The sequence below is a fragment of the Talpa occidentalis genome, unplaced genomic scaffold (genome assembly GCF_014898055.3).
Source record: "Talpa occidentalis isolate TD23 unplaced genomic scaffold, MPIMG_talOcc4v2.1 talOcc4.16, whole genome shotgun sequence".
NCBI lineage: Eukaryota > Metazoa > Chordata > Mammalia > Eulipotyphla > Talpidae > Talpa > Talpa occidentalis.
This window is the reverse complement of record NW_023601653.1, coordinates 7095203-7122474: the sequence shown is the minus strand read 5'-3', so window position 1 is coordinate 7122474 and position 27272 is coordinate 7095203. Positions and strand designations below refer to the sequence as shown.

General features: G+C 39.9%; 1 protein-coding gene across 13 annotated transcripts in view; it reads right to left on the bottom strand.

Annotated features, from left to right (window-relative positions):
• Positions 1-27272, bottom strand: part of RBFOX2 (RNA binding fox-1 homolog 2) — a 242835-nt gene that overhangs the window by 38723 nt on the left and 176840 nt on the right. For all 13 annotated transcript variants that reach the window (XM_054696063.1, XM_054696068.1, XM_054696065.1 and 10 more), the window contains one exon: positions 12678-12902. In XM_054696063.1, the coding sequence (XP_054552038.1) occupies positions 12678-12902 (225 nt within the window). The remainder of the gene's footprint in view (positions 1-12677; positions 12903-27272) is intronic.

Below are 27272 nucleotides of genomic sequence, written 5' to 3'. Positions count from 1 at the left end.
GTCAATCTCTCATCAATCTCAGTCTGCATCCCCCTCATGAAGTTTCAGCTAATTCTGCTGAGGGGAACTCTTCCTTCAGTGGCCCAGAGCAAAGCTCCATTTAGAAAAACTGCCAGGCAAGGTTTTAAGGGACCTGACTAACCCCCACACAACATAAATGCTCACCTCCACAATGGGAGAGAGTGTGTGGGTGTGTGTTTTCAAGAATGACTCTTATGCAACATCCCAGGACATCTTCAAGACGTCTTCAACATCCCAACATCTTCAAGAAAGTTGCTGTGTAGAAAAATATTTTTGACAAATACCTAACAGGTGTGATACACTGTAGGAACTGAAAAAGACACTAATTTTGAAGTATTCATCTGGCAATTTAAGAACCCTCCGCTTTTACTATTCTCTACGAAGTACATGCCAAACCGGCTGGCTAACTGAGCTGATTAAGCCAACGTACTTTCAAAATAGATGTGGGACTGGCTGTTCTTATCATCTCAGTTGAACTAGAATGAGGTCCTAACTGGCTCCTCCGGTGACACAGAACGAATTCCTCCTTTGGCCCAATGTTCAGCTAAAAGAAACTGTGAATCAGAGATACTTTTGGCTCAGAGATTTTGGCAACCAGCTTGAAGTGTGAGACTTTAAAATATAAAGGATAATCAAGAATAAACTCTGAATGAATAACAGCTTTTCAAGTGTCAATCTACGTGATGGCAACTTTTATCTTCTTCCATTCAGGCCTTGCAGATGGCTTCAATGTGCAATGATTCATGTGATATAAAAATAGCAGCAAAGGGAAGAGCTATGGAGCAATGTTCTATGAAAGTATAAGGGTTTCAATCACCAATCTGAGCATAATGCAGACTAAACAAAACAAATTCCACTCAAAGATGAAACTCACTAAGTTACTAAAACAGCATCATGGACACCAAAGCAATAAGCAAAGGCATCAATTACAACGAACACTCACTCAAGCACCTTTAGGCATGTCTTTTATATCTCACAGCTGGATCACATAAAACTCATTCTTCAATCAAACTTTAAAACCATCAAAACTGATCTGCAGGATGATAGTGCGGCATCACTTTGAGAAAAGTTAAAAACAAAAACCAAAACAATTCTAGGTCCAAACCACAGTTTGATATGTAACTTAATGTAGTCTAAGCATCTGTGATAGTGGCTGTCAGGAAGCAGGATAAACGAGAACAATCACTGCAAAGCATGCTGCCTGAGGTTCCTGTTTCCTTTGAGACCTTTTTGCTGCCTTGAAGACACAACTGCAATTGGAAGCCAAATTTGTTCATTTTCTAGTCTTACAGTGAACACTTATACTTTTTAAACTATGAAATCTTTAATTTCAGGGAGACTCAGCAAGTGGAAAAGTGAACTCCAAAATTCTCAAGCCTTCTGATTTAATGTAAAGTTTTAAATGGAAATTTAACATACTTAGATATGGATGCACACATCACAAGCATACAATAAAGTGACTTCACAAGGGAAATACAGCCAGCCACATGATCATCAAATTAGATCAAGCAACAGAACTCCAGGGGCACCCTCGGGCCTTGCTCCCTCTCTGCTCCCCTGACAAAGGCTGCCACTATGCTGACTTCAAATTCCATAGAGTTTTGGTGTTTTGTTTTTGAACCTAGTGGGGAAAAAAGCAATCATAGAATAGTTTTTCTGTCTGGTTTTATACATCATATTTGTGTAACACACACACATTGCAATTTATCTGTTCTTCCATTTTATAAACATACAGAATTTGTTTGAGCTAATCACTTTTGGCTGTTAAGGGATCATGTTCCTCTGAATATTCGTGTTACATCTTACTACACGTCATCTGGTGCACACGCATTTCTACCACGTGTCTATACCTCGGGGCGGGGGTAATTGGAATAAGGGGGGGCATGGGTTAAGTTAGCAGAGCAGATATTAGTTTTCCAAACACTACAATCAACTGTGTATGAAAGGTGCTTTCAACACTGTCATTTCCATTTTAATTCTGGTGGGAGGTAGTGGCTTCACAGTGTGGCTTTAATTTGTTTTCCTTTCTTTAACCCTCAGATCCTTTCTCCTTTCCACTTAGATTGCCTATGTAATGGAGCATGGTTTGAACCCAGACAGCCTGGCTCCAGAATATGTGTTCTTAACCGCTGTATTATGTTGTACTTTACGTGTGTATTCTCTTCAACCTTCCCGGTGATCTGCAAGGGAGGGAGGCACTATGGAGGCCCCCAGCTGACAGAGCACAAGAAGAGGTTGAGCTAGTTGCCCAAGGTCATGTACTAAGTGCCCAAGCAGGAAACTGGCTCCCAACTGGCAGCTCCCATTTCCTGTGCTACATCAAGTCCTTCCTAGTGCTGCACCTGAGCTCTCCTTCTCAGGAGAACGGTGAAGATGTGCAGACCCATCCTCTCACTCTCTCAGGAACCTCACCTGAAGGAGCAAGATGTCAGGCGAAGTAGCCATGGGGGTGCAGGTCAGGGAAAATTACCCAAGAGGTGACATGTATTTTGTGCTTTGAGGGAAGAGGAGCAGGTCAGGCCAGGAAGGGGAAGACAAGGAAGCCGAACCAGCAAAGGCACTCTGACATTAACGTGAGAAATACGCCAGAGAACTGCTGATGTGATGCCCATCGGGGCCAAAAGGCAGATTTCTGTCTATAGAGGAAACAGGAAATACACTGGTGGTAATTAAATGAGATCATTATTTCCCATTTGACATTCTTAACTTCAAGTTTACTTTAATCTAGACTACTAATTGTTGAAACAGACAAATCAGAAAGAAAAAGCAAATGTTTTTACGCTGTGTCCTTGTGAAGAGGGGGAAGCTACCGCGTTCTGAGAGTAATTTGCCAATACAGCACTGATTCGCAATATTTTCTACTGTTACTGGTTAAGTCACTTTACAGTCTGTATAAACATCCCCGCGTCTGCTTTCCTCCCTTGTTCATTTTTAGACCAAATCACTGGGCAGGGGCTGGAGTGTGTGTCACCTCATTCTGGAAGTGAGGACAACTGTTGTTTTTTTTTTTTTTTTTTTTTTAAACAAAGTTGTTGTAAAACTCTTACAATTGGGAAATGAATTAATTTTTCTGACTCTGCTATGACACAATAGAAATATTTTAACTGCTTATACTTTGTGAACAAATGTTCTCTTGTTCCTGGCTATATAAAAGGAAGTATTACTTCTCAGTCTCTATCATGGTAAGGTATAATATACAACCTGAAATAGTATGGACTCTTTTGATTAACTCAGGAATAATAATTTGATGTAGACCTTATCCCATTTTCTTCCATACTTAATTTCCCTCTTCTTTTCTGGGATATTTTGATTTCTTATTTTACCGCTGTGAGACTAAAGAGAAAGAAAAGGAAGGAAGAATTTTAATTTAGCACAGTAAGTTTTTTGAGACTGATTTATGTCTGAAAATACCCATTTAGGCACCCCAATTTAATGACTGTCTGACTGGGTATAGAATTTTAGACTGAAAAAATAATTCCTTCAGCATTCTGAAGGCAACTTTCAACCATCACCTAGCTTTGTCATTGAGAAATTCAAAGGCATTATGGTTCTTGTCTCCTTGTGACTTCACCCCATTCTCTGCTTTCTAGCTTACAAAAGTATTAATTCTTGTGTTCTTACTGGTTTATATTTCTAAAAACATACAGACACAAAAACCATCTACTGCATTTTTGCCGGAAGTAAATCAGATGGGTATATTAAAAGTATTCTAGAACTAGAACTAGTAATAATGTTTAATAAAAATCTTACAATGCTGTATGTGTATTTTAATGAAGGCAGCAAAGTAGGGCAACAAGGCCTATGTCTGTTATGAGCTGACAAGTACTTTGCTGTCAAATAACCTTTATATCTCAAGAAGGAGAGCCTGAATTACAGCACATGTCAGCAAAAGGAAACTTACTTAACAAAGCTTCTCTGCCTGTTGTACCAGAGAAGGCAGCCTTCCATCACCCAGTCAGCACTTTTCTGTCAGCTCAAGTTACCTGAAGCAGCTTCCAGACTTCCTGTGCTCCACTTAGGGAAAGTGGCTCTGCTTTAATCAATCAGCAAGTGCCCAGTATAACTTCCTTGTTACCACTACCTTGTATCTATAAAATCTCTTTTTTGTACAGTCCTCTGAAGTTTCTTTTTATCTGCTTGATTGGATGCTACCTGACTCAAGAATCGCTGAATAAGGCCAACAAGATCTTTGTAATTTATTCAGTTCAATTTTGTTCTTTAACAGTTGAAAGTCCGTGTGCAAATAAAATTTCATTAATTTTTCTATATCACACTATTTTTCAAATCTCAATGATTCAAATTTTTATAAAATAAGATTGTGATGTATTTTATACCCAAGAAAATCTAATGGAAAGACGACTGCCCCAGCTTTCAGTACATTTAGAGAATGCGTGTGTGTGTGCGCTCCAAAAATGCCCCAAAAATTAACGGGTAGAATGCCACTTCTGCAGGATGCTAACTGGTGTTTTACAAAAAATGGGTGTCAAATGAAGTACACTTGGGGGATAATGTATAAAGTTAACAGGTTTCTTATGAATTCTGAAAAAGGAGAACTCACCTTTTCCCTGACATACACATATCATTCATTCATTCATATACTTTTGTAGAACAAGCTATAAATTCACTTTGAAAAGCATTGTTTTTATCAGAAGGGCTTTGAAGGCACCAGCTTCCAAGGTTTTGAGGAAAGAAAATGGCAGAAGAGAAAAAAGTATAATCAGATGATCTATTAATTTGTATCACTTTATAGATCAAGGATTGCCTGTAATACTTTATTTGAGATGACATAATTAAATAACTAGAAGTATTATACTGATATTTACTGAACACTTATATGTGCCATGCATTATGCTAAGTACGTACTATTTGTTTTCTAATTTAATCCTAAACACACCCTATGTCTACAGCCACATCACCCTGAATGCCCCACTCTTGTCTAAACACAGCCTGTGAGGTGGGAGCTGCCAGCACACATTTAGCACATAGAAGAAGTTGGGAGTTAAGCCCCACTCAATCTGATTTCCACACATTAGATAATAAAGAGGGTTTTAAAAAATAGCTTTAAAAAAACTTGGTCTTTCTGAATATTTTAGAGAGAGGGAGGGGATACTTTTCATTATATCATTTTATATGGTCTTGAAAATAAGAAAAGAAAAATAAGAAAGAACTACAAGCTATGTTGAACTACTACCAACTAGACGTGTTAACATTTAAAGCATTTTAATAAATGTCCATAACAGTATCTGTGGGCTAAGACCTGGTGACATCAGATTGTATGGATACTTTCTCCTCAAAAGAATAAAAGTGTACTGACATGATAGTGTAATTTTCCTAATAGTGAAATTTTGGCCCATGCACTTATTTACTGAAAAGCAGGGTACTTCTCAGTGCTAAAACAATATACGAATAAGACTAGTGATATGAATATAAAATTATTTTCCCCAATAACCAAACAATTTTTTTTGACACAGAAAATTGTAGAGCAATTCCCTATTTGAGGAAAATTACTTTCAGATTTAGTTATTTTTAAAGAGAAAAGCCTCAGGGCCTCCCCTGGTGGCGCAGCGGTTGAACGCTGGGCTGTGAAGCTGTCCGCAGCCTCTGCAGTGCCGGTTCGATCCCCAGCCCCCGGGCGAGGGTCCCACATGGCATGCAGACCTCTCCTGCCGCCCTCTGCTCCCCTCAGCAGTGTATTTCATCTGTCTGCCTGTTCTGTTCCCCGCTCTGGCTCTGGTGAATTCTCTCACTCTCCGGCACTTCTGACTATACCCAGTGCTTGTATAAATAAATAAATAAATCTTTAAAAAGAAAAAAAAAAAAAGAAAAGCCTCAGTATTTCTTCTGTGTATTTGAATATTATTACAGCCAGCCAAATTCTGAGGATCTGGTCCTATCTGGTGATTGTATGTAAGTCGATTTTTTTCAACAAACCAATAATTCAATTTTCTTCAGAAAATAGTTCTATTTTCTCAGTGGGTCAAAGTGCTTAAAAATTACAAAATGCATTATTTGTATCTATAATTTCATCATATACTGATTATCAACACCATACAGTGAAACAACCAATACCACACTATTAAACAAAACCACAGAGCAATTCACGTACTCTTGTGAACAAGAAATAAGAAATACATAAAATTTATATATATAAATAAAATCATGCAACTCACAAAGATCACCTCAATTTTAAAGACCTTATACTTAAATTGAGTATTTTAAAAGTATATTTTAGAATGGGAAAAACCTGTCAGTATGTCCTAGTTGGAATTCTAACTTTTATGTTGAGGAGGACTAAGTGGAAGCTAAGAAGGTAAGACCACCTCTATAGATGGATGCCTTTTGGTTTTTATAATGTGCATGGACAGGCAGAATTCTAGCACTTTTGAGTGAAGCAGATTTCCTGAGATCCAACTCTGTTAGCAAGTAGGTGTAACCTTGTTCAAGTTACTTAAAACCATTGACCTTGCTGTAAAAGTCTGGCATACATGATTCCTAAAATCCATTTTAGCTTTAAAATTCAGTGATTCTACTCAGAGTTGACTGACTTCAAAGACAGTACAAAATACTGACGGAAATGTACAGACCCTGAAGACAGGTTACAAAAACCATGCCCTGAAACTAATAACTAGTGCTTCTCCACCCTCACCCTAACACAGGAGGGCAGTGCAGGTCAGAAGAGCACAGCAGCATGCCTCCTGGTATCATTTCAATTCTAGTTTCCTCAGGGGGCATGAAGGTAAGGAAATAAGTAAGTGATGCATGCGAAGGAGAAGCAGCAATAATTAGGAAGCTACCAACACACTGTGAGGGGGTCTTGAGTCCTACACGAACCAGAGGACAATGTTCTCTATGTGAAAATACCCACGCCTAGGTCTCTGGGTGTGGCTGTTGTAGCACCTCTTGCATTTTCAGACCAGCCTATAATTTCCGCATGGATCCAGCTCTGAAACACCCAAGTACTTCATAAGCACCAACTCCAGACCTGTAGGGTGTAAGTAATTATTTTTTCAGGGTAAACTGGTAAATGTGGATGGTTGGTGCAGGCTCAGTGCCCTATACCGTTTATTACCTTAGGAGGGAAATGAGAGCCTCTCTTGGAAAAGTGATGGCTGCATGGATGATTTCTCTTGACATCTACGGGCTCTAATTCTACTCTGGAAATAGGACACGCTAATACTAACCCTTCCACTGCAGGCCGAAGGTAACTGCCCCGACAATACACGCTCTGACAGGAGGACTTGGCCCCAATTCTCTCACTACGTGCTGCAAGTCTTCATTTGGGCAAATGCACCCACTCTTAAGGACTATAACTTCTAGGCTATGTTTTAGTGGGTCACAAATACACAGGTACCTTCAAGTAAAGGAGAGAGTGGACAATTCCGAGAGAGGATGACTAGATTGATCTGATAGAATGTAAGAAAATCTGGCTCTATTTCCAGAAAAAAGGGTGTGCAACAAAGCAAAGAGGATGATGGACAACACGGGTCCAAGTGGCCTTCACTTAGAGGTATGAGCCAAGGCCCGTGAATGAGGAGGGCTGTAAAACCTACTGCTGACTAGTATGATGAGACACGCCTCTCAGCTGCTCCCTCCAGTCTCTGCTTTAGCTGCACCAACAACTGCTCACTTATTCCAAATGATGTTATTAACTCCATGGTCAATCACAGATACTTAACTCTGAACCTTTATAAGCTTCTTTTTTTATTATTCAAAAATCACTCACTATTAACATCCATTATATACCACTGGACATAAGAAGAGGGCAGGCAAGAGTTCCTGTCTGGAAGGAAAGTGTGGTCCCTTAAGTAGGCGGGGCATGTATACAAATGCAAAGCTCACATCTGAAGATTACTCGCCAAAGCTTGTCTACTTCAAATGGTTGGGCTATTTATGCCTGCTGGCATTTGGGAAAATATATAAACATATAGGAACTAAGGTAAGTCCTTTCTCCTCTGCAGGCAGGCTCAAGGATACTCAGATCTCTGCAGACCCAGGTGGGAGACCCCTACCTGCTAGCTCTTTGCTAATGCACAGAATGGGACCAACTGACTGTCAAAACAAGCTCTCCTCTTAAGAGCACAAGAATCTTCTAGCTCAATTGTAAAATCAACTTTCAAAATTCATCTTTCACATCAGAAATCCAGATTTAGGGCCTCCCCTGGTGGTGCAGGCAGTTGAGCACAGTGCTGTGAAGCTGTCCGCAGCCTCTGCAGTGCGGGTTTGATCCCAGCTGGTGAGATACCCACATGGCGCAGCAGACCTCTCCTGTCTCGTCTGCTGCTCCCCTCAGCAGTGTATTTCAGTCTGTCTGCCTGTTCTGCTCCCCACTCTGTCTCTGGTGAATCCTCTCACCCTCCCCCATATCTGGCCTGTACCCCGGTTCTTGTATGCATAAATAAATAAATATAAAAAAAAAAAAAACCAACAAAAAACAACAGGGCCTCCCCTGGTGGCGCAGCGGTTGAGCGCTGGGCTGGGAAGCTGCCCGCAGCCTCTGCAGCGTGGGTTCGATCCCTCACTACCGGCGAGGGTCCCACATGGCACGACAGACCTCTCCTGCCGTGCCCGCTGCTCCCCTCAACAGAGTATTTCGACAGTCTGCCTGTTCTGTTCCCCGCTCTGGCTCTGGTGAATTCTCTCACCCTCCCGCGCTGCTGACTGTACCCAGTGCTTGTATAAATAAATAAATAAATCTTAAAAAAAAAAAAAAAGAAAGAAATCCAGATTTAACAGCTTACTTCTCATTTTTATATGACAAGTTCTTTCTCTTTGTTCTTTCCATCAACAAGATTGGACTAGCCAACAAAAACAAGCTTGGTATAAAATACAGCTGTAAGTCACAATAAAAGTACAAATAAATGGCATTAACTGGGACAACCAATTTAAATGTAGTTAAAAGTAATTATCTTTAAAAACTAGTTGAATAAGTAATTTCCACGGCATTTCTAATTAATCCTTATTATAGTCCTGTCAGGTAGGTATTATTAACTTCATCTGATAGATGAGAAGACTGGCTGGGAAGGGGAAATGGCTTATTCAAGATTCAGTTATAGCAATAAGAGTAACATAAGCTTTCACTCCAGTCTCCTTAATTACTCATCCAATCAGCTGGCAAATCCTATATATTCTATCTTTATAATTTCACTCCAATTCAGCCCCTCTCCTATGTAGCCACTGCAAGCCCCTCGTTCGGAACTTTATCAACACCAGGCACACAACTCTTGGCTAACTGGTTCTCCTGCTCATCCAGTCATCTCGTATTTGCACCAGATTGGTCTCTTGGAAGCACTTCCACATCCTTACTCAAAAACCTTCCATAAAGTGATTTCTCAGATGGGACCTTCAAGTGTTCTCCCAACTGTACTCATTCCCACCCATCTTCACCCACCAAACACTCAAAGCTTCAGCCGCATGGACACGCATGCTTTTATCCAGACATTTTGATCTTTCCCATCACTCCAACTTTGTTTTGAGAAATGACTTTCCTAATTCTTCCCAGGGAGATGGTGGCAAAAGGAGGGGAATCAAAGGGGTGGAAGTGGAGAGGAGAAAGGGTAAGGGAATGACGGGGATGTGATGGTGTGCACACATCAGTGAATCTTCTCCTCAAAACAGACAACAATAAAAAAAGTAGACAAAACTATCAGTCATTTCTGAGTCCTAGAAATCAAAGGCAGAAAATAAAGAGACATTTCTTGAGAAATTGTCTGAGCTTAGGGCAAGACCAGTAGGAGTCTACAAATTTACTGCAGGGGCTACTCCAACCCCCTGACCTAGCCCTGAGCTGCTGAGGAGAACTTATTTTTATTAGGATGGGGCTGTGTCCAAGAAAACCTGTAGTTTTACTACCAGAGAGGGTAGCATTTGGAGGGGGTTGGAGGCGCAGCAGAAAACCTGGAGCTTTGTCAGCTAAAAGTGGCAAACCTGGTAGGGGCTGAACGGGAGAAATACAGCTCTCCTGGTTTGAGGTTGTGGTCTGACTGAGGCAAGGGGCTGACCAGCCAAAAATCTGAGAGGAGATCCTGAAAATGAGAGAATTCTAGAAGAGCTAGAAATGCCCCCCGCACACATCCCTGGCAGACAGCAACTTCATGGATGAGAAAACAGGAAAAAGCCCAATAAAAAGGCTAAAATCCAAGGCAGATCTGAGAACTGAGTGAACTCTGGATGTGCTTCCCAATCCATAAAGATGGATAACAGGGAGCAGAAGCTTCAAAATTCAAGGTGCTTAAACAAACATAAGCTCTGTCCAAATCACTGGCTGACCACTAAGCTGTGGAGACATAGCAGTGACTCTCAGCAAGCCAAAAAGCAAAAAAGAGAGCAAAATATCAGTGGTTGCACACCATGGCAGAGTCACATGTCACAGCAAATTACTTAAAACACATTTTATAATAAAATGTTCAATTTATTATAAAATTACTAGACATGAAAAAAACCAGTAAAGGGTGACCAGACTTAAATAAATAAACAAACAAATAAATAAGAAAGTAAATAAAACCAAGCAGTAACTAGAAACAGATTCTGAGTGGGCCTGGATTGCAGTAAGATTTAACAGACAACTTCAAAGGAGCAATTACAAATATGTTCAAACAAATGAAGGAAATATGATGCCATGCAAGAAATCTCAATGGACAAACAGAAATTATAAATGAAAATTCTAGAGTTGAACTAACTGAAATTAAAAATTCACTAGATGGGCTCCACAGTTGATTTGATATGACAGAAGAAAGGATAAGTAAATGGAAATTATTTGGCCTACAGAACAGGGAGGAAAAAAATGATGGAAGAAAAATGAATAGAACTTCAGATTAAAAACAAACATATAAATGAACCCAAAACCAAAGCCCAAGTCTGTGGGAACCCCAAGTCTGTGAAAGACCCAGAAGGAGAGGAGAAAGGGAAAGAACAAACATTTGCAGACATGTTTAAAGACTTCCGAAATTTGATGAAAAACATTAATCCCTACATCAAAAACATTAAGAAATTAAATGATATAGTTCTATGTAACTCAGGTTCAAAGAAGAAATCATAAGGAAAAAATTTAAAATATACTGAACTGAATATAATGAAGGCATACTAGATCACATTTATGGGTTATAGCTAAAAACAAAAACTTATAGGAAAATTTATAGTCTTGAACACTAGGAAGGAAGTCTAAAAGCAATCATGTAAGTCTGCAACTCAAGCTAAGAAAATAAAAACAATTCAAACCCTATACTAGAAGAAGCAAAGAAATAATAAAGATAAAAATGGCAATCATAAAATATAAAACAATACCACAGATTAAAAAAACTATTGTAACCAATAGTTTTCTAGTATTTATAGGTTCAACCTGTGACTGTGTGAAAAAAAGCTTGTACTGTGAGGTTTTTTATGGGGCAGTCAAAAAGAAATCTAGTAACTAGACACAGCTCTTTCTATGCATATACAGAAGACTTTTGCCTTGGGATACCACAAAAATCTCAGACATGATCCCTCTATGCTTATTCCTCTGTGGTGATATATAGCTATTGTTAACTCATGACATTCCATTTATTTTAGCAAGTTAGTAATAAGTGGCGAAGCCAACGTGGTAGGCTGGGGTCAGGGATTAGTAAACCAAGTATGGAATTTGGATTTTATTATGATAGGGAACTATTAAGCAGTAAAATTTACACTATTTGCACCTGTGGGGTGGGGAACTATCTTGGCTGCTATGTGGAGAATGGGTAAGTTAGGCAGCTGTAATACAGGAAATGGGTGATGAGGTTTGGACCACAGAGGTGGCAATGACAACAAATACTTTACATCAATTTAACTCTTCTATTTCCTCACAGCTAGTCAAGGTAGTTTCATCTGTCTTCATTTCACAGATGAGCAAGCCAAGGCAGGGAGGGACTAAATAACTGGTCCATGGTCTGACTCGACCACAGGGGCCACGCCGGGGCTTAAACCGAAGAAACCTGGAAGAAGAGCTGAGTTCCTGATCATGAACGCATTCCCCCCATAGCCTTAGATGAAAAGTAGAGGGTGAAGTAAGAAAATGTTTGAGTTATGCTCGCCAAGACAGGCTACTGGATAGAACACAGGCATGAAGGATATAAAGAAGTAAAGCACAACGGAGAGGTTTGCGTAAGCAGCCAGATGGAGTCAGTAGTACAGTCCTAAGAGGATCTAAAGAGAGGCGGGAGGTACTAGGACCGGCACTACAGCATTTAAAAACTGAAGAGAGGAAAAGGAACCACCAAGAGAAGGAAAGAAAGAACATCCAGTGCTGAGGAAGCAAATGGAGTGTGATGGAAGCCAACTGACCATGTATTCAGAAAGGAGGGGGAAGCTGGGGCAGAACGCTGCTGTGACTGTCACGATGAGAACAGGGAAAGGACCATGAGGTTTTGCAAAGTGAAGATTACTGGTGAAGCTGAAGAACGCAGTGTCTCCCTAAGTTCATTCTCATCCTTGCACTTACCTTGCTCTGTAATCTGTCTCATCTCCAGACTGTAGTTCCTGGGCAGTTACAGTGAGTTTTAATTCTAAATCCCTATTTAGTAGTTATGAAATTACATAAATACATGCCATGCAATGGAAATGCTACACAAATCAAAGGGTTTTCTGGCACGGTGACTGAGGTGAAGATCTCAACAACAGCAGTGGGGGCGTTCCAAGTCACCTACCGTAAGAGATCCGTTCTGCGTGCTGGGTGAGTTGCTGCTCTGTTCGCCGTGGGCTTGCGTGCTTCCATAGAGTGTCAGGTTATGCTCACTGGTCTGGCCGGCATAGTCCTGAGTGTGTGGCACTCCGTATTCTGTGGGGATTCCATTCTGTGGAGGTGGTGGAAACGGGATGGTGGTAAAAGGCTGAACCATTGCGTCAGGAGTTGTTGTTGGCTCCTGGTTACCCTAAAACAAACAGTGAGAGGAGAAAAATTAAATTCTCATAATTTTTTTTTCACAATTATTTTATGTACACAAAACTCTGAATAGTCTCTCTCTACTCTGGTAAAATGGGATACTTACTGCCTCAGCATTGGGGGATACTGTCACATAAATACACACAGATGTTCATATGGAGATGCAAACTTGACTTTGCTCAATTTATAATTACTAGACAGGGCCATCACTACAGTTAAAGTTGACTAGTTACTAGTTAAATCAAGTTTTAAAAGATGCCAGGAAAGTCAACAGGAATTGAAATTAGTTTGGGCCACTAGTATTTTCTTCAGTGATTATTAGGGGGAACCAAATCAATTTCATTAAACTATAATTCATATCAACAAGAAGAATGATGTAATAAATTTCTAAAACCACACAATATTAAGCCTCTAGATTTTTAAGAGCACAGTATTCAAAAGAATACTAAAAAGTAATCTTTGGGGCCTCCCTGGTGGTGCAAGGGGTTAAGACGCAACCTATGAAGCTATACGTAGCCACTGCAGCAAGAGTTTGATCCCTGGCCAGCCAGGAAGCTCCCTACATGGCTCAGCAGACCTCTCCTGACTCGCCTGCTGCTCCTCTCAGCAGTGTACTTCGGTCGATCTGCCTGTTCTGTTCCCCACTCTGTCTCTGGTGAATCCTTTCACCTCCCACACCTCTGGCTTGTACCCCAGTTCTTGCATGCATAAATAAATAAATCTTAAAAAAAGTAATCTTTGGATTTCAAGGTAGAGCTTTATTTATGTCTTGGCAATTGGGTTAATAATTTAGAAAACCTTTCCTTTAATTAGAAATAGACAAAAAATTCCCAGACCAAAGAAAATGTGAAAGTGTTTTTCATAATTACTGCTAGCATAATAAGGCTAACAACCCAGCAGGGCACCTCTCCACAGGACACCCCTTCCTAGGTGCTTATTAGGGATCCAGTGTGATGTCTGAACCACATCAACAGAGAATATGCAGTTACCAAGGAAACTGTCAGGGCTTGTTCTAGCTCCGTGTCCTCCTCTTACCTTCTCTTCTGTCTTCAAGTTGTAAAAGAGGAGTTTAAATCTTGTGTAATATAATTTGCAAAGCCCTCACCTTCCCTTCATCTCAATAAGTGACCTCCTGACCTTCCATTTTATTTCATGAAATGCAAAGTCATTGTTTTTCTGGAGATCCTTCAGAAAGTAGATGGCAGATACAGCCAAAAGTATCTAAATGTTAGTACTCTGATAAGCTTTTCCCCCTCACATAAACCATCGAGACGTACGGTAGGGACTAAAGAAAATCTGAGTTTATGTCACCTGGTTTCCTCTTAGTCATGGGCGATCCCTCCTTTCTCTCTCAATCCCAATTAGCCTAGCCTTCTTTCCTCTCAGTTCAAGAGGGGATTTACCACTGAGACATTGAACTTTCATCAGCACTTTCTAAACAAATGTGTCTCAACTTTAACTTGATGGCCATTAAGGTGATACTACCTCCAATAAAATGAGTCCAAAGCTGCAGAAAGATCTCATACTATTTTTAAGGAAGATTCAATCATCGTTACTACAATCGGTTGTTTTGCATAAAATAAAACAAGAAATTTACAAGGGCTGTAATAAATGGACTGAAAACCTCAATATTCTTGAGATGACCATACACACCAAGCCCCATAAACCATAATCAAAATCTCAGCAGGTATTTCTGTAAAAATTGACACGTTATTACTAAAATTTATATGGAAATGCAAAGGACCTAGAATAGCTGGAATAATTCTGAAAAGAATCAGAATAGGAGGACTTACACTACCTGATTTCGAGAATTACTATAAAGCTATAGTAATCACAACAGCGTGGAACTAGGTTAAAGACAACAAATAGAGGATGAAACAGAAGAGAACCTGGAGGCAGACACATGCAGACACTGTCAGTATTATGAAATCAAGTCAACTGAGCAGGAAAAGGAAAGCATTTTAACAAATGATAAAAATGAATACCTGGATGGACAAAAATAAATATTAACTCTATCCCACCTACAAAAAACTTAACTTGAGTGAGATAAGGGATTTTAATAAACCTAAGAGCTAAAACTATAAAGCTTCAAGAAAAAAAAAAACAACAGGAAAATCTTTACAACTTGCAACAAGCAATTCATGGGACACAAAAACCAAGAACTATTGAGGAATAAATGCTTATTAGCTGAAACTTAACAAAATTTAAAAAAAAAGTCTGTTTTTTTGAAGGTACCATTACAATAATAAAAAGAACAGAGACTGGGAGACTGTACTCACAATATGTGTATATGACAGGACACAAATCCAGAATCTAAAATGAGCCATTACAAATCACAATAAAAAGAACAAAGCATTTTTAAATGGGCTAATGACTTTAACACATGTTTTCCACAAAAAGGTGCGTCAATGGACAGAAAATTCATGAATGGCGGCTAAAAGGCATTAGTCAGCAGGGACGTGAAATGACAACCCAACTGAAAGAGACACCATTTCACAGCCACCACAAGCTGGAAACACTGAAAATACAATGTTAACAAGGGTGGGGGGACAAGCAGAACTTGGATATGTTGCTGAACTTGGACATGAGTGTAAAATGGAAACAATTCCATGCTAGAACAGTTTTGCAGTTTCAATTTTTGAGAAAGTTAAACTACTCCTTGTATTTATCCAAAAGGAATAACGGCCAATGCATACAAAAACACCTGCACAGAATGTTTGGAGAAGCCTATCTGTATGAGCCCAAAAGTGAAATGCTCCACAGGAAGGAAGAAAAAGAGGAATGAACTCTTGGAGCTCACAACACTGGAAGAATCTTTGAAATGCACACACTGTATAATTCCATTCATATGAAATATGAATAGGAAAGATGAGTCTATGGTAACAGAAGTGATGAAGAAGTCTTCCCTTTCTTGGGGATTGGGAGGGGACGTATTGATGGAAATTTAATGCTATTGAATGCTTTAGGATGGATGCTGTATGTTTTGTTCTAGGAAAGTGGTGGCAAATTGTTAAAACTCATTAAACTGAATAATTGCTATGTATGTTATTATACGTTAATTATATAACGAAAGATAAACTGGGAATAAAAAACCATCAATAAACATATTCAACTGTGAAATACTGTTACTATCATTAAAAATCAGAAGACAAATGCACCATCACTAGCATTCCTTTTACATACAATAAAACTGAAATAAAGATTAAAAACCCTAAGAGACAAATAGCTACACTTAAAAAGCCAAAATAATTAACCACCAACTAGTAGGCCTAATAAATAAGTGCTGTCAGATTATGATTATTTTTAAATTAGCAATAACCAGTTACCCTAAAGAATAACAAAGTTATTTACAATATCAAATAAGACATGAATTTAAAAAGGTATTTTTTGTTTCTGGAGGAATGTTTGATATAAAAATGTTAATCCTTCTCAAAATAAAATATACACCTAATATCCTTTGCAAAGAAAAGCACATAGTGTTTGGGAAGGAAACAGGACCAAGTAGTTTTCTAATTTGTGTATGAAAAAGACTACAAAAGTTTGGGGGGAAAAGACTATGAAGTGGAGCATGTTCGATCATGTAGTAAAATTTGCCATGAAACACAGACTAAATAGCAAACACACATAAAGCGATGAACACAACACTGATAATCCTCAAACAGGTTGAGTTTACAGAGCAACTTGACAGAAGATAAAGGTGGCATGTCAATTCAGTGGGGGAGGAGGTGGTGGTTTTATTGATTATACTGTATTTATAAATTGGCTGCCCACTAGAATGAAAATAAAATTAGCTTCTCAGTTCATGCTCCATTCCAAAAAAATTTAGAAGGACTGAAATATAACAACTAAACCCAAAAAAACCCACTAAACTTGAGAGTATAACTGGGGTGTGAGGGATTCTTAAGACCGCAAACCTAAAAAGCATAAAGGAGAAGAAGATTCGATTTGGCTGCGAAAGTCAGGACTGAAAGGGGGGGTGAAAGGGGGGTGGGGTGGAAAGAGACATCAGATCCAAAAGAAGAACCAACTGGAAGAAAAATATTTTTCGACAGGTGAGACAGACACTGGGCTATTATCGCTAATGCAAGAGTAAATCATACAGAGGGACACGCAAGACACATGACAGGACAGGAGGGAAAGCTCACAGTGGCTGAGGGGATGCATGCTCAGTCTCACCAACAAACAAAAATACATGCTAAAAAGGAGAGAAGTCCAACTCTTCTAGTCGTCCAATCAACACAGAAATTTAAAACCAATTTTATTGAGACATAATTGACATACACAATAAATTGCACCTGTGTCCTTACAATGTAAGATGTAGCAAATTTTGACACAAGCACATACACGCTCGAGAAAAGAGCACCACAATGAAGTCAGTGAAGGGATAATCTATGGGCAACTCCCCCCCAAGTTCCCTCAGGCTCCCAATAAGCATGTATTGTTTTTGTAATAAGTCAGTAAAGTCTACTTTTTAATATGTAAGAGAATGGAGGAAGTCAGTTTGCTGAAGCTTTGAATTACTGGGCTATTAAGAAAATGGCAGTGACACACCTGGAGACCAAAACTCCTGTCTTCCATTTTGAAGTCACAGAGCATCATAATTTGGCCATCTCCAATGTCCAAGAATCATTTCATTATGGTACTAAGGATTGCTTTATATAAAAAAAAAAATCCTCCCTTTGTTCAGTTCTTAGAAATCAATACTATGAAACCTTTAATTTTTCAGAGAAAAATTAAAAATTTTAATTCTCCAGAGAGTCTTTGTTGTTCATCACTGTGTAAGTTCTTCCCAAGACATCTGATCCGGGGTGCTGTGTTCGATTTCTCCTCAGCTATTCTGAGGGCCCAAAGAAGGACAGATAATAAAATAACTCTCCTTCAAACTATTCAGCACTTCACTTACCTACCTACCTACTTACCTACCCATCAACCTTCCTAACTGAATAAAGCAGACTGGCTCAGAAACTCTCACAGGAGTTGCTGGTCTGAAGAAAGGTAAGAACGAGAACAGAACCCAAGTCCAGGGCTGGTGGGGGAAAGGCAGCAAGAACACCGGCGGTCTCGCTCCCAGCGAGGAGAGCACAGCAAAGGGCTTCTCGCCCTCTGCCGCTGCCCCCCAGCTCCTCTCCTCACCCCAAGCCCCACTCTCCACCACCTCCGTCCTGCTGGGAATCCGCTCTGGCACACAAGCACACAGCACTGGCTCTCCCACGGGGGCTGGCTTGACAAAGCTGGCACAGTCAACAGAATAAACAAGTGAATAACCCAATTAGCAGTGGGAGATGAGGGAGGAAAGGTAAAAACATTTTATAGGATTCATTTGTAGGCTCAGCGCTATGTCTCAAAGAAATGCAAGACAGAGGGTGAACTGTCTCCTAAAAGGAAGGGAAATGTAAACCTTCTGTTTGGAGGAGGTCAAGAAAATACTCTTGCTAGATTTTGTTACTTATAGGAATTTAACAAACTTTTTTGTTTAAAAAAACACTGTGTTTATATATACTAAGGGAATGAGACTGGGATACGAGTGAGTTCCATTTATCTCACACATATTCTGCAATTTCGGAAGTTCTCCCCAAGTATCATCATCATCATCATCATCATCATCATCATCGTCATCATCATCATCATCAAAAATGCTAAATGGCTTTAGATTGCTAATAAATTTCTTTTTTAAAAAATATTTTATTTTATGTAATTCTTACATTTTTTTCATCTTTGCACAATGTATGAAATTTCATTTTGGTTATATTCCCCATACAATTGCACCCCCTCTTGTTTTGACTCTAGTCCTTCCTTTCCCCACCCCTCCCCCCATAGTGTGTCTCTGGTTTATAGTTGCTTGTTGATTTTGATTTTTACTTTGTATTGATTAGTCTTTTTCCTGGTCCCTTATTTAGGTTTTCTAAATTCCTGCTATGAGTGAGACCATCCGGTATTTTTCTTTTTCTTTCTGACTTATTTCACTGAACATGACCCCATCTAGCTCCATCCATGTTGCTGCAAACTGCATGTGTTTATCTTTTTTGATTGCTGAGTATTATTCCATTGTGTATATGGACCACATCTTCTTGATCCAGTCATCTGTTTTTGGGCATCTGGGTTGCTTCCATAGCTTAGCTATTGTAAATAGTGCTGCTATGAACAGAGGGGTGCAGGTGTCCTTAGGAATTACTGTTTCTGTGTCATTTGGGTAAATACCTAGGAGTGGAATTGCTGATCATATGGAAGCTCTATGTTTAGTAGTTCAAGAAATCTCCACACAGTTCTCCATAGTGGTTGGACCAGTTTGCACTCCCACCAGCAACCTGCCAACATTTGTTGTTGCTAGTTTTTTTAATATGTGCCATTCTCACTGGTGTGAGATGGTATCTCTTTCACTGGTGTGAGATGGTATCTCTGCTAATAAATTTCTAAGTCAGATTCCAAAGTTGTAAGTTTGGAAGAGAAGTAGTATGGGCCAAGAGGAACTACAAGATGGCAGTTCATGTGATTTCCAGGCAAGAATTTTGTTCTATGTTTACATAAAATGTTTTGCTTTTAATGTCACAGGTGAGGCAATTTGAGTATATCTCAAATGAGAAATTAATTAACTTTTTCTTGTAGCCCACAAGACTAGACACAGTTTCTCTTTCCCCTCACTTAGCAGTCTATAAACGTTCTAGTCCACAGGATAAAAAAATAGCCAATAAGGAATACTATGCAAATGAAATTTCTAGTTCACCTAAGAAGATTCTAATAAAGATTTAATTGTAACTGCTTTCTTCCTTAGAATATAAATTATGATTTCATATGAGCGGAAAAATAAACCATGGCAACCTTTAGCTCTTATCAATGTGTCCATTAAAATGAAGGTTCTCCGGAAGCAAGGCCACTGCTCCCCAGCAGGTAGGTGTCTGTGCACCGTTCCTTGGCTCTCTGCCCCAGCAGCAACACCCCTGCCCACTCTAGTTAAACTCTACCCTCTCAAAACACACTCACTCCATTTATTTTGTCTTCTCCACTACAGAGTAAGCCTCACGAGGTGTGGCCTCTCTTGTTCACTGTTGCATCCCCGCCACCTAGAACTATGCAGGATGCCGTGTGACTCCTAAGGGCTTCACATGAGCAGAATAAAGCAGAGCACCTCAGACAAGGCGTCCCCATGTGCAGAAAGCGATCTGCCAAGGACGGAAAGAGCAGGTTGCGCCCACTCCTCCTGTGTCATCTGAGTTCACTACAGGGAGGGGCAGGAAGTTAGACATAAGTACCTTCCCATCAGCAATGTTACTAATATTTACCACTATGCTTAAAAGTGAAATCCTCCACATTTCAAGGAAAAAGCTACCTTCATTCCTAACTTTTTTAAAACAGAAGACACAAATGAGCGAGAAAGCTGAAAAAGTTGGGTAACTGAAAAAAACAAACAAAACAAAACAAAAACAACCCTGAAGAAAACTATAACCCAGTGCAGTATCTTGCCATGTCATCATCATTATGTTACCTATACAAAAGTTCAAGAAAAGAAATTAATTATTAAAAGGACAAAACTAGTATTTTATTTTACACAGAATGCAATCCATGATGATGCGATTTTAGGGATGATGCCTTTGATTAAAGCTCAAGACGATACCCACACAGGAAATGAGTGTGGGGGTTGTAAACACTGGTAATAATTTTTAGAAATGAAATAAACAAGTTTGTTTATCCCTGTTTGGAAACTACCCAAAATAGTATTACACTCATCTAAGACCCAACAAGTGTCTACCTTACCAACGACAATGCTGAAATACATGGTCAACCACAATGTGGACCTCAGCTCTGCCACTCGCTATATAAAAACTTAGCATGTCACTTCCTACTTTCTCTGGGCTTCAATTTCTTCATCTGTGAAACAGCAATGTTAATGGCATCACACAGCTGTGAAGAATTGGTAACATGTAACAGATGTGAAGTGACTCCCAGTAAAAGTTGTTCTTAGCCAATTAAAACACCAGGAAGAGGTCATGGGACCAAACTTCCACAAATGAGCAAATATTGAAACCTACTAGAAGCACTGTAATGGGTGCTACTGAAATAAGAAAAAAAGTAACGATCACATTTATGGGAACAATATTCAAGAAAAATAACTTCAGATACACAAAACTAATCATAACGGCATGGAAACCAATTATCAAAAAAGAAAAATCTACTGAAAAAGTTTAGAATGAGTAGTTGAGAAGGCATTGGGGAATCTACAAATCTGTTTAAATTCTAGGGCATGTACTAAATACCTACTATGAGTCTACAATTGTTGGAGACACTGGAATACATCAAAAAGTGGTTAGGGGCCTCCTTGTAGTGCAGCAGGTTGAGCACAGTGCTGTGAAGTTGTCCACAGCCTCTGCAGCATGGGTTCGATTCCTGGCCAGCCAGGGAGATATCCACATAGCACGGCGGACCTCTCCTGTCTCGCCCGCTGCTCCCCTCAGCAGTGTACTTTGGTCCGTCTGCCTGTTCTGCTCCCAGCTCTGTCTCTGGTGAATCCTCTCACACTCCCGTGCCTCTGACCTGTACCCCACTTCTTATATAAAAAAAAAGTTAGAAATTTGTCTCCTCAGGAGTTTACAATCACATTAGGGAAGGTTCTGCAAACATGCAAAATTCAATACAATTTGGAGCAATAGGGGGCCTCCTTGGTGGCCTCGGGGTTAAGTCTATCACCTCTGTGGCCTGAGTTCGATCCCTGGCTAGGGAGCTGACCCACATATGTCACAGCAGACCTCTCCAGTCTTGCCTGTTGATCCCCTCAGCAGTTTATTTCAGGAAATCTGCCTGTTCCGCTTCCCCCTCTGTCTCTGGTGAACCCTCCCACACCCCCACACCTCTGGCCTACACCCCAGTTCTTCTATGCAATAAATAAATACTTTAAAAAAAACAAACAAACCAATTCAGAGCAATCAGGAAATGCACCAAACTGGTGACACCAAATTCCATCACTGCCTACTAAATATACTCTCAACAACTCCAGACCCTTCCTCACCTGGATTAGCAGCTTACATTTAAAGGATGTTAATACATACATAACAACACACTAAGCACTTTGCATATTTTAACTCATTAAATTCTCACAACCCTATAAGGTCAGGTTCCCAATATTCTCCATATACAGATTAAGAAAGCTAATATTTAAAAAAATACTAAGTATCTTATCAAGAACCACTCCCTAACAACTAGTATAAGTAGATTCAAATCCAAATCCAGGCCAATTCTAAAGTCGGTGTTCCTGGCATTTCCAGGGAGGTCCTCAACCATTTTCCCCTGGTTAAATTCTGTATTGTGATGAACCCAAACTATGCAACACTTCCTAAAGATGGTGCTTTCCCAAACCACAGGCAGTCTGCGACAGCAGGGGGTCATCATCTCTCCCAAGCTGTGGGCTGCTTTTAATGTACACGGAAAATCTGAGCTGGCCAGAGGGGCCAGCTTAAATAAACCATCTCCATGAAGCTGTCCCAAGAAAGGAAGTACAGGATAAAGCAGGGGTGAGCACACTTCTGTGAAGGGTCAGAAAGTAGTACTTCAGGCCCTTCAGGTGACAGGGTCTCTGAAGCAACTGCTTGACCCAGATAACATGTGAATGAATGAGCAAGGGCTGGGATCCAGTTAAAACTTGATTCATGGACCTGAACTATTTATTTCATATGATTTTCACATTTCAAAATATTCTTCTTTTGATTTGTTTGCCAATCATTTAAAATGTAAAACTCATTTTTAATTCGTGGACCTAACAAACACAGGCAGGGGGCAGATGCAGCCTGCAGCCACTGCTCGCTGACCAATGTAGAAAGAAAAGACATTAAGGTGTAGAGCCAAATATACCTGGGACTGTATCTTGGCTTGGCGACCCGTTGTGTAACTTTGGACAAGAAAGTAAGCCTTACTTGTATTGTCGACTAGAAAAAGGATACAGCAGTTCTCTGTTATGACACTGAAATGAGATAAAGAATACACAACACCTATCTAGTACGGTGTCTAATAGACCTTCAGCAATTGTCAAAGTTCCCCATTTCCAGTTAAAAGTAATTCCTTCCTCTAGATTCTCATAGCATCTAGTTTGCACTACTCAGATGTATGAGAAATTCAAATTCAAAGACGTATACTTGACATTATCTAAGTGTTTGTCCTCTCTTTCTCCTATGAGATCAGAGCTTCAATATAGGAGGGGGCACTGCTAATTCAGTGTAGAATCCCAACGGTGCCCAGCAAATACTAGGTGTTAGGCAGACATTTACTATATAAAAGAAGATTAAGGTGGAAAGTCACTTGTTTTATTTGGCTTGAGCAGACTGTATAATGGGGGGTGACATGTAACGAAACAAATGCTATCTTGGGTTGCTATCACATTGGAGAGAGTGCGGGGGAGGGAAAAGAAAATTGGCCGAGTATCATTAAGAAGAAGAGAATCAACATGTATGTGCTTGTGCTTTATGTACGTTTCCTTCAATCTTACAGAAAAGGAGGAAAGGATGATGCCATTCTCCTTTAAATCATAGGTAGTATCAGGAGTGACACTGCATATGGTTCTGAGATATACTAAGTTTCAATTCTAAATTCAAATATACCAACACATTGACTAATTCCCACCAAACAGGAAAAATGTATCACTCATCTTGTATCTGGTCACAAGAGAAGAATCGAGGGACATACCTATTTCTGCTGCAGTCTCAAAAATAAAATCACTAACCCCATTCAGCATGGACCAACTCCACCACACCTAGCCCCCATACCCACAAACCCATCTTTTACCTAGTCCCTTGAGAGCAGGGACCCATATTTTATTGTACATAACAACCCTCTGTTAACATGTCTGAACAACGAAATATCTAGATCCTGTCCCCACAGACTGTGATTCAGTGCTTCAGACAGGTGGTCTGGGCCCCACCCCAAGAAGCACTGCTTTAGAGGCTTTTCACTGGGCAGCAAGGGAGGCAAGTCTGAGAGTAGCAGGTGTCCCAGAAAATGCCCTGAAGCAGCAACCTTTAGAGGACGGGAAGAGATTGAGAGGGTGGGAGCAGGGAAGGGAGTAGACTGTATATATCAGGCAACAGCACCATCCATGTAAATTACTCGAAGAATTATCTTCTTATGTGGAACCTACAGATAAGAGAATAAAACATCTTTGTCTTGTTTTGAATGCAGACCAACTGCAACACAAGACTAGACTGGGGCGTTCTTTCAGAGTGGGTATAATTGAAGGACCAGGGCCCAATGTATGGAAACACAATATATTTTACCTCCATGCTTAGAGAAAAATGAATTACTGGATTTGGTAATTCCCAGTCTAAGAACAGGTATAGTTTTGGCCACAAGAACACTGTAAACTTGCCACTTATCTTTGAAACAGAAACACACGTACTCCTCCCTGCCCCTTTGAAATTACTCAGACTAGAAAGTCAGTCTGAACTCTCCCTTGAGGCTGAGTTCTGCCATCTCAAAGCAATGAATACTTAAATAGAAAAATAAATATTTCAGAACAAAGTCATTCAAACCAATAGTCTATTAGGTTAAAAATGACAAACCCTGTAATAGTCTTAATGTCTCTAACCTCTTAAACGTTCCTGCCTCCACCTCTCCTGAAGGCAGTATTTAAACCCTGAAACACCCATGAGTCATGTCTTCTACCGGCAGCAACGGACCGTAAGAGATGCTCTAGGTCGCTACCTGCTTCCTTGGAAAAAGAAGACCCTCCCTCACTAGTCAGGGCTGGCGGGCTGCTCTGCTCAAAGTAACAGGTGATCTATAGCACACATGGGTAAGCCTTCTTTTTCTCAACCAAACTTTTCACTATAGTCTAAGTTAATCTACTGTTTATTTGGTTTTCATGAGCAATTAGGTTTGAATTTTCTCCATGTTCAACTGGAATACCCTTGAAAATAACAGTGACTCAGGTCAGAACAAAACATTAGCAAGATTTTGTAGTGTCTCCTGAATCAAAAAATATCTAATGATTCTTTTTTTCCCCACCACACCAGGGCTGTTTTTATTTTATTTTTTTTTAGAATTTATTTTATATATTTCTCAAATAATTTTTCATTTTTGCACACTGTATGCATTTTCATCTTGGTTATAGTCCCTATACAATTCCCAATCCCCTTGTTTTCTTTATAGATTTTTGCATTGGCTGTTCTATTATCGCTCACTTCTCTAATGAGTAATTCATATGGTGTATGTGTGCGTATCTATACACAAACACAAACACATACAGTAACAGGCAAAATTTTTCCCTGTATCTTTCCCAGAACAAAACTTCATTTTATCTGTAACCATAGTTACAAGTAACCACAGTTACTATTTCCTTCATTCATTTCACAAGTAAAGCCGCTAATTAGACCAGGGACTGAAATATTTACCTCTTCGTGGCCTCCTCACCATATTATAAGTACATAGTAGTTGATTTTTTGAAAATGCACAATAAATTTAATTAATCGGCTAGTTGATTGGTTGCTTCTGAAAACCTGCTGCTGAAGTAGTAAGTCTATCAAAAAGAAAGGAACCTTCCTTTCAATAACTTTAGCAACCTGCAGAAAGTTTATCACAATATAATCATTCATAAATATTTACAGAAGATGGGTTTATTACAGTTCTATTGAACATATATGTGAAATGAAAGACTACTGCGTACTATGGGTAATAAAAAGAAAAACAAGTTTCTGCTCTCATCAACTCTCACTCAGGATATCCCAAGAATCTTCAAAAGTTTTCTTTTTTTCTAAATTAACTTCAACCTAATCAATTTTCCAAGCAGCCGGGATGATCTTTCTAAGATAAAACCTAACTCAGATACTGTTAATTAATTCTCTTCTTAAAATCCTGATTCCTGATGTCTGCGGTCTCAGGTTCACATTTCTGGGGATACCAGCCCTGTCCCCTTGTACACTTGATCTACTCAGCCTCCAATCTTGCCATCATATGGTTTATCGAGCTCCTATTGTGTCAGATACTTTGTCCTACATGCTGGGGAAACAATGACGATTAGAAAGACAAAGTTCCTGCCCTTACAGAGTTTACATTCTAGTAGGAAAGACAAGTAACAAAAGGGCAAACAAAACGAGATGGTGTGCTATGGCGAGACAGGGGTACAGGGCTCTAGGGCTGGCTGTTGGCAGTCAGGAGGCTGCCTGAGAGGCAGTAGTGGCAGAACAGATGGATTCTGATGCTCCTCGTGCAACAACGAGGAGCTCCTCCTGCCCCAGTTTCTTTGCATCTGCTAGTCTTCCTGCTCAGAAAGCCTTTTTCTCCCTACCCATCCGGCTAACTCCGACACATTCTTTAATATTTTCTTCCATCGTCTACTGCTCTGAGGTTTTTTTGTTCATTCAAACAGGGAAAAAAATCATACCCTCCTCTGACCCTAGCACACCACTTACTAATATTTGGCTAAATATCTCCTGACCACATCTAATTCACCTTTGTACTCTCCTATGACTGCTTTAAAAACATTCAGTAAGAATTTGTTAAAGGAAGAAAAGAAATATATTACAACCTAGTAGAGTTATAGATAATACAGACTTTTGTTATTTTAAAAAAGTTGTGACTGCAATTAGTACAGGAAGAAACCAAAACACAGCTTGGGGAAATGAAGGTGAACATCAGGAAAGGAAGACAAAGATCTGTTAGACACATGCTACCCTTTGGAGGGACTTACAACCAAGTATAACCTACAACAGGGGCAGAGGGAAGTAAGTTAGGGGCCACCTGGCAGAGACAGCCCAGAGGAACCAGGAGGCCCTGCAATGGAGGGGCCAGGAGGAGGGAGCGGTAGACTCTGAGATTTCAGTCCTAGGGATGGTATGATGATGGGGAGAAGAGGCAGAAATGGTGGGAAAGGAGAAAGGATCAATTCTAGAAGTCTTATTTTGTTTTCTATTTTTTTAAAAAGATTTATTTATTTATTTATACAAGCACTGGGTACAGTCAGAAGCGCGGGAGGGTGAGAGAATTCACCAGAGACAAAGCGGGGAACAGAACAGGCAGACTGACGAAACACACTGCTGAGGGGAGCAGTGGGTGCAGCAGGAGAGGTCTGCGCGCCATGTGGGATCCTAGCTGGCGGCCGGGGATTGAACCGGCACTGCAGAGGCTGCGGGCAGCTTCACAGCCCAGCACTCAATCGCTGCGCCACCAGGGGAGGCCTTTATTTTGTTTTTTTGAAAGATTATACTAATATAAACTATCTGAAGTTCTTTTTCCCCCCAAATGCATTCTAAAAGATCTTTGATACTTTTGCCTAGGATGTCTTTGGTAATTTATTTTCCCTTTTTAAAGTTAATTTGTATTTTATCAAATTAATATACATACAGGGTAATAAAGATATGCTCATGATAAAAAGCAGCAGTCTCTG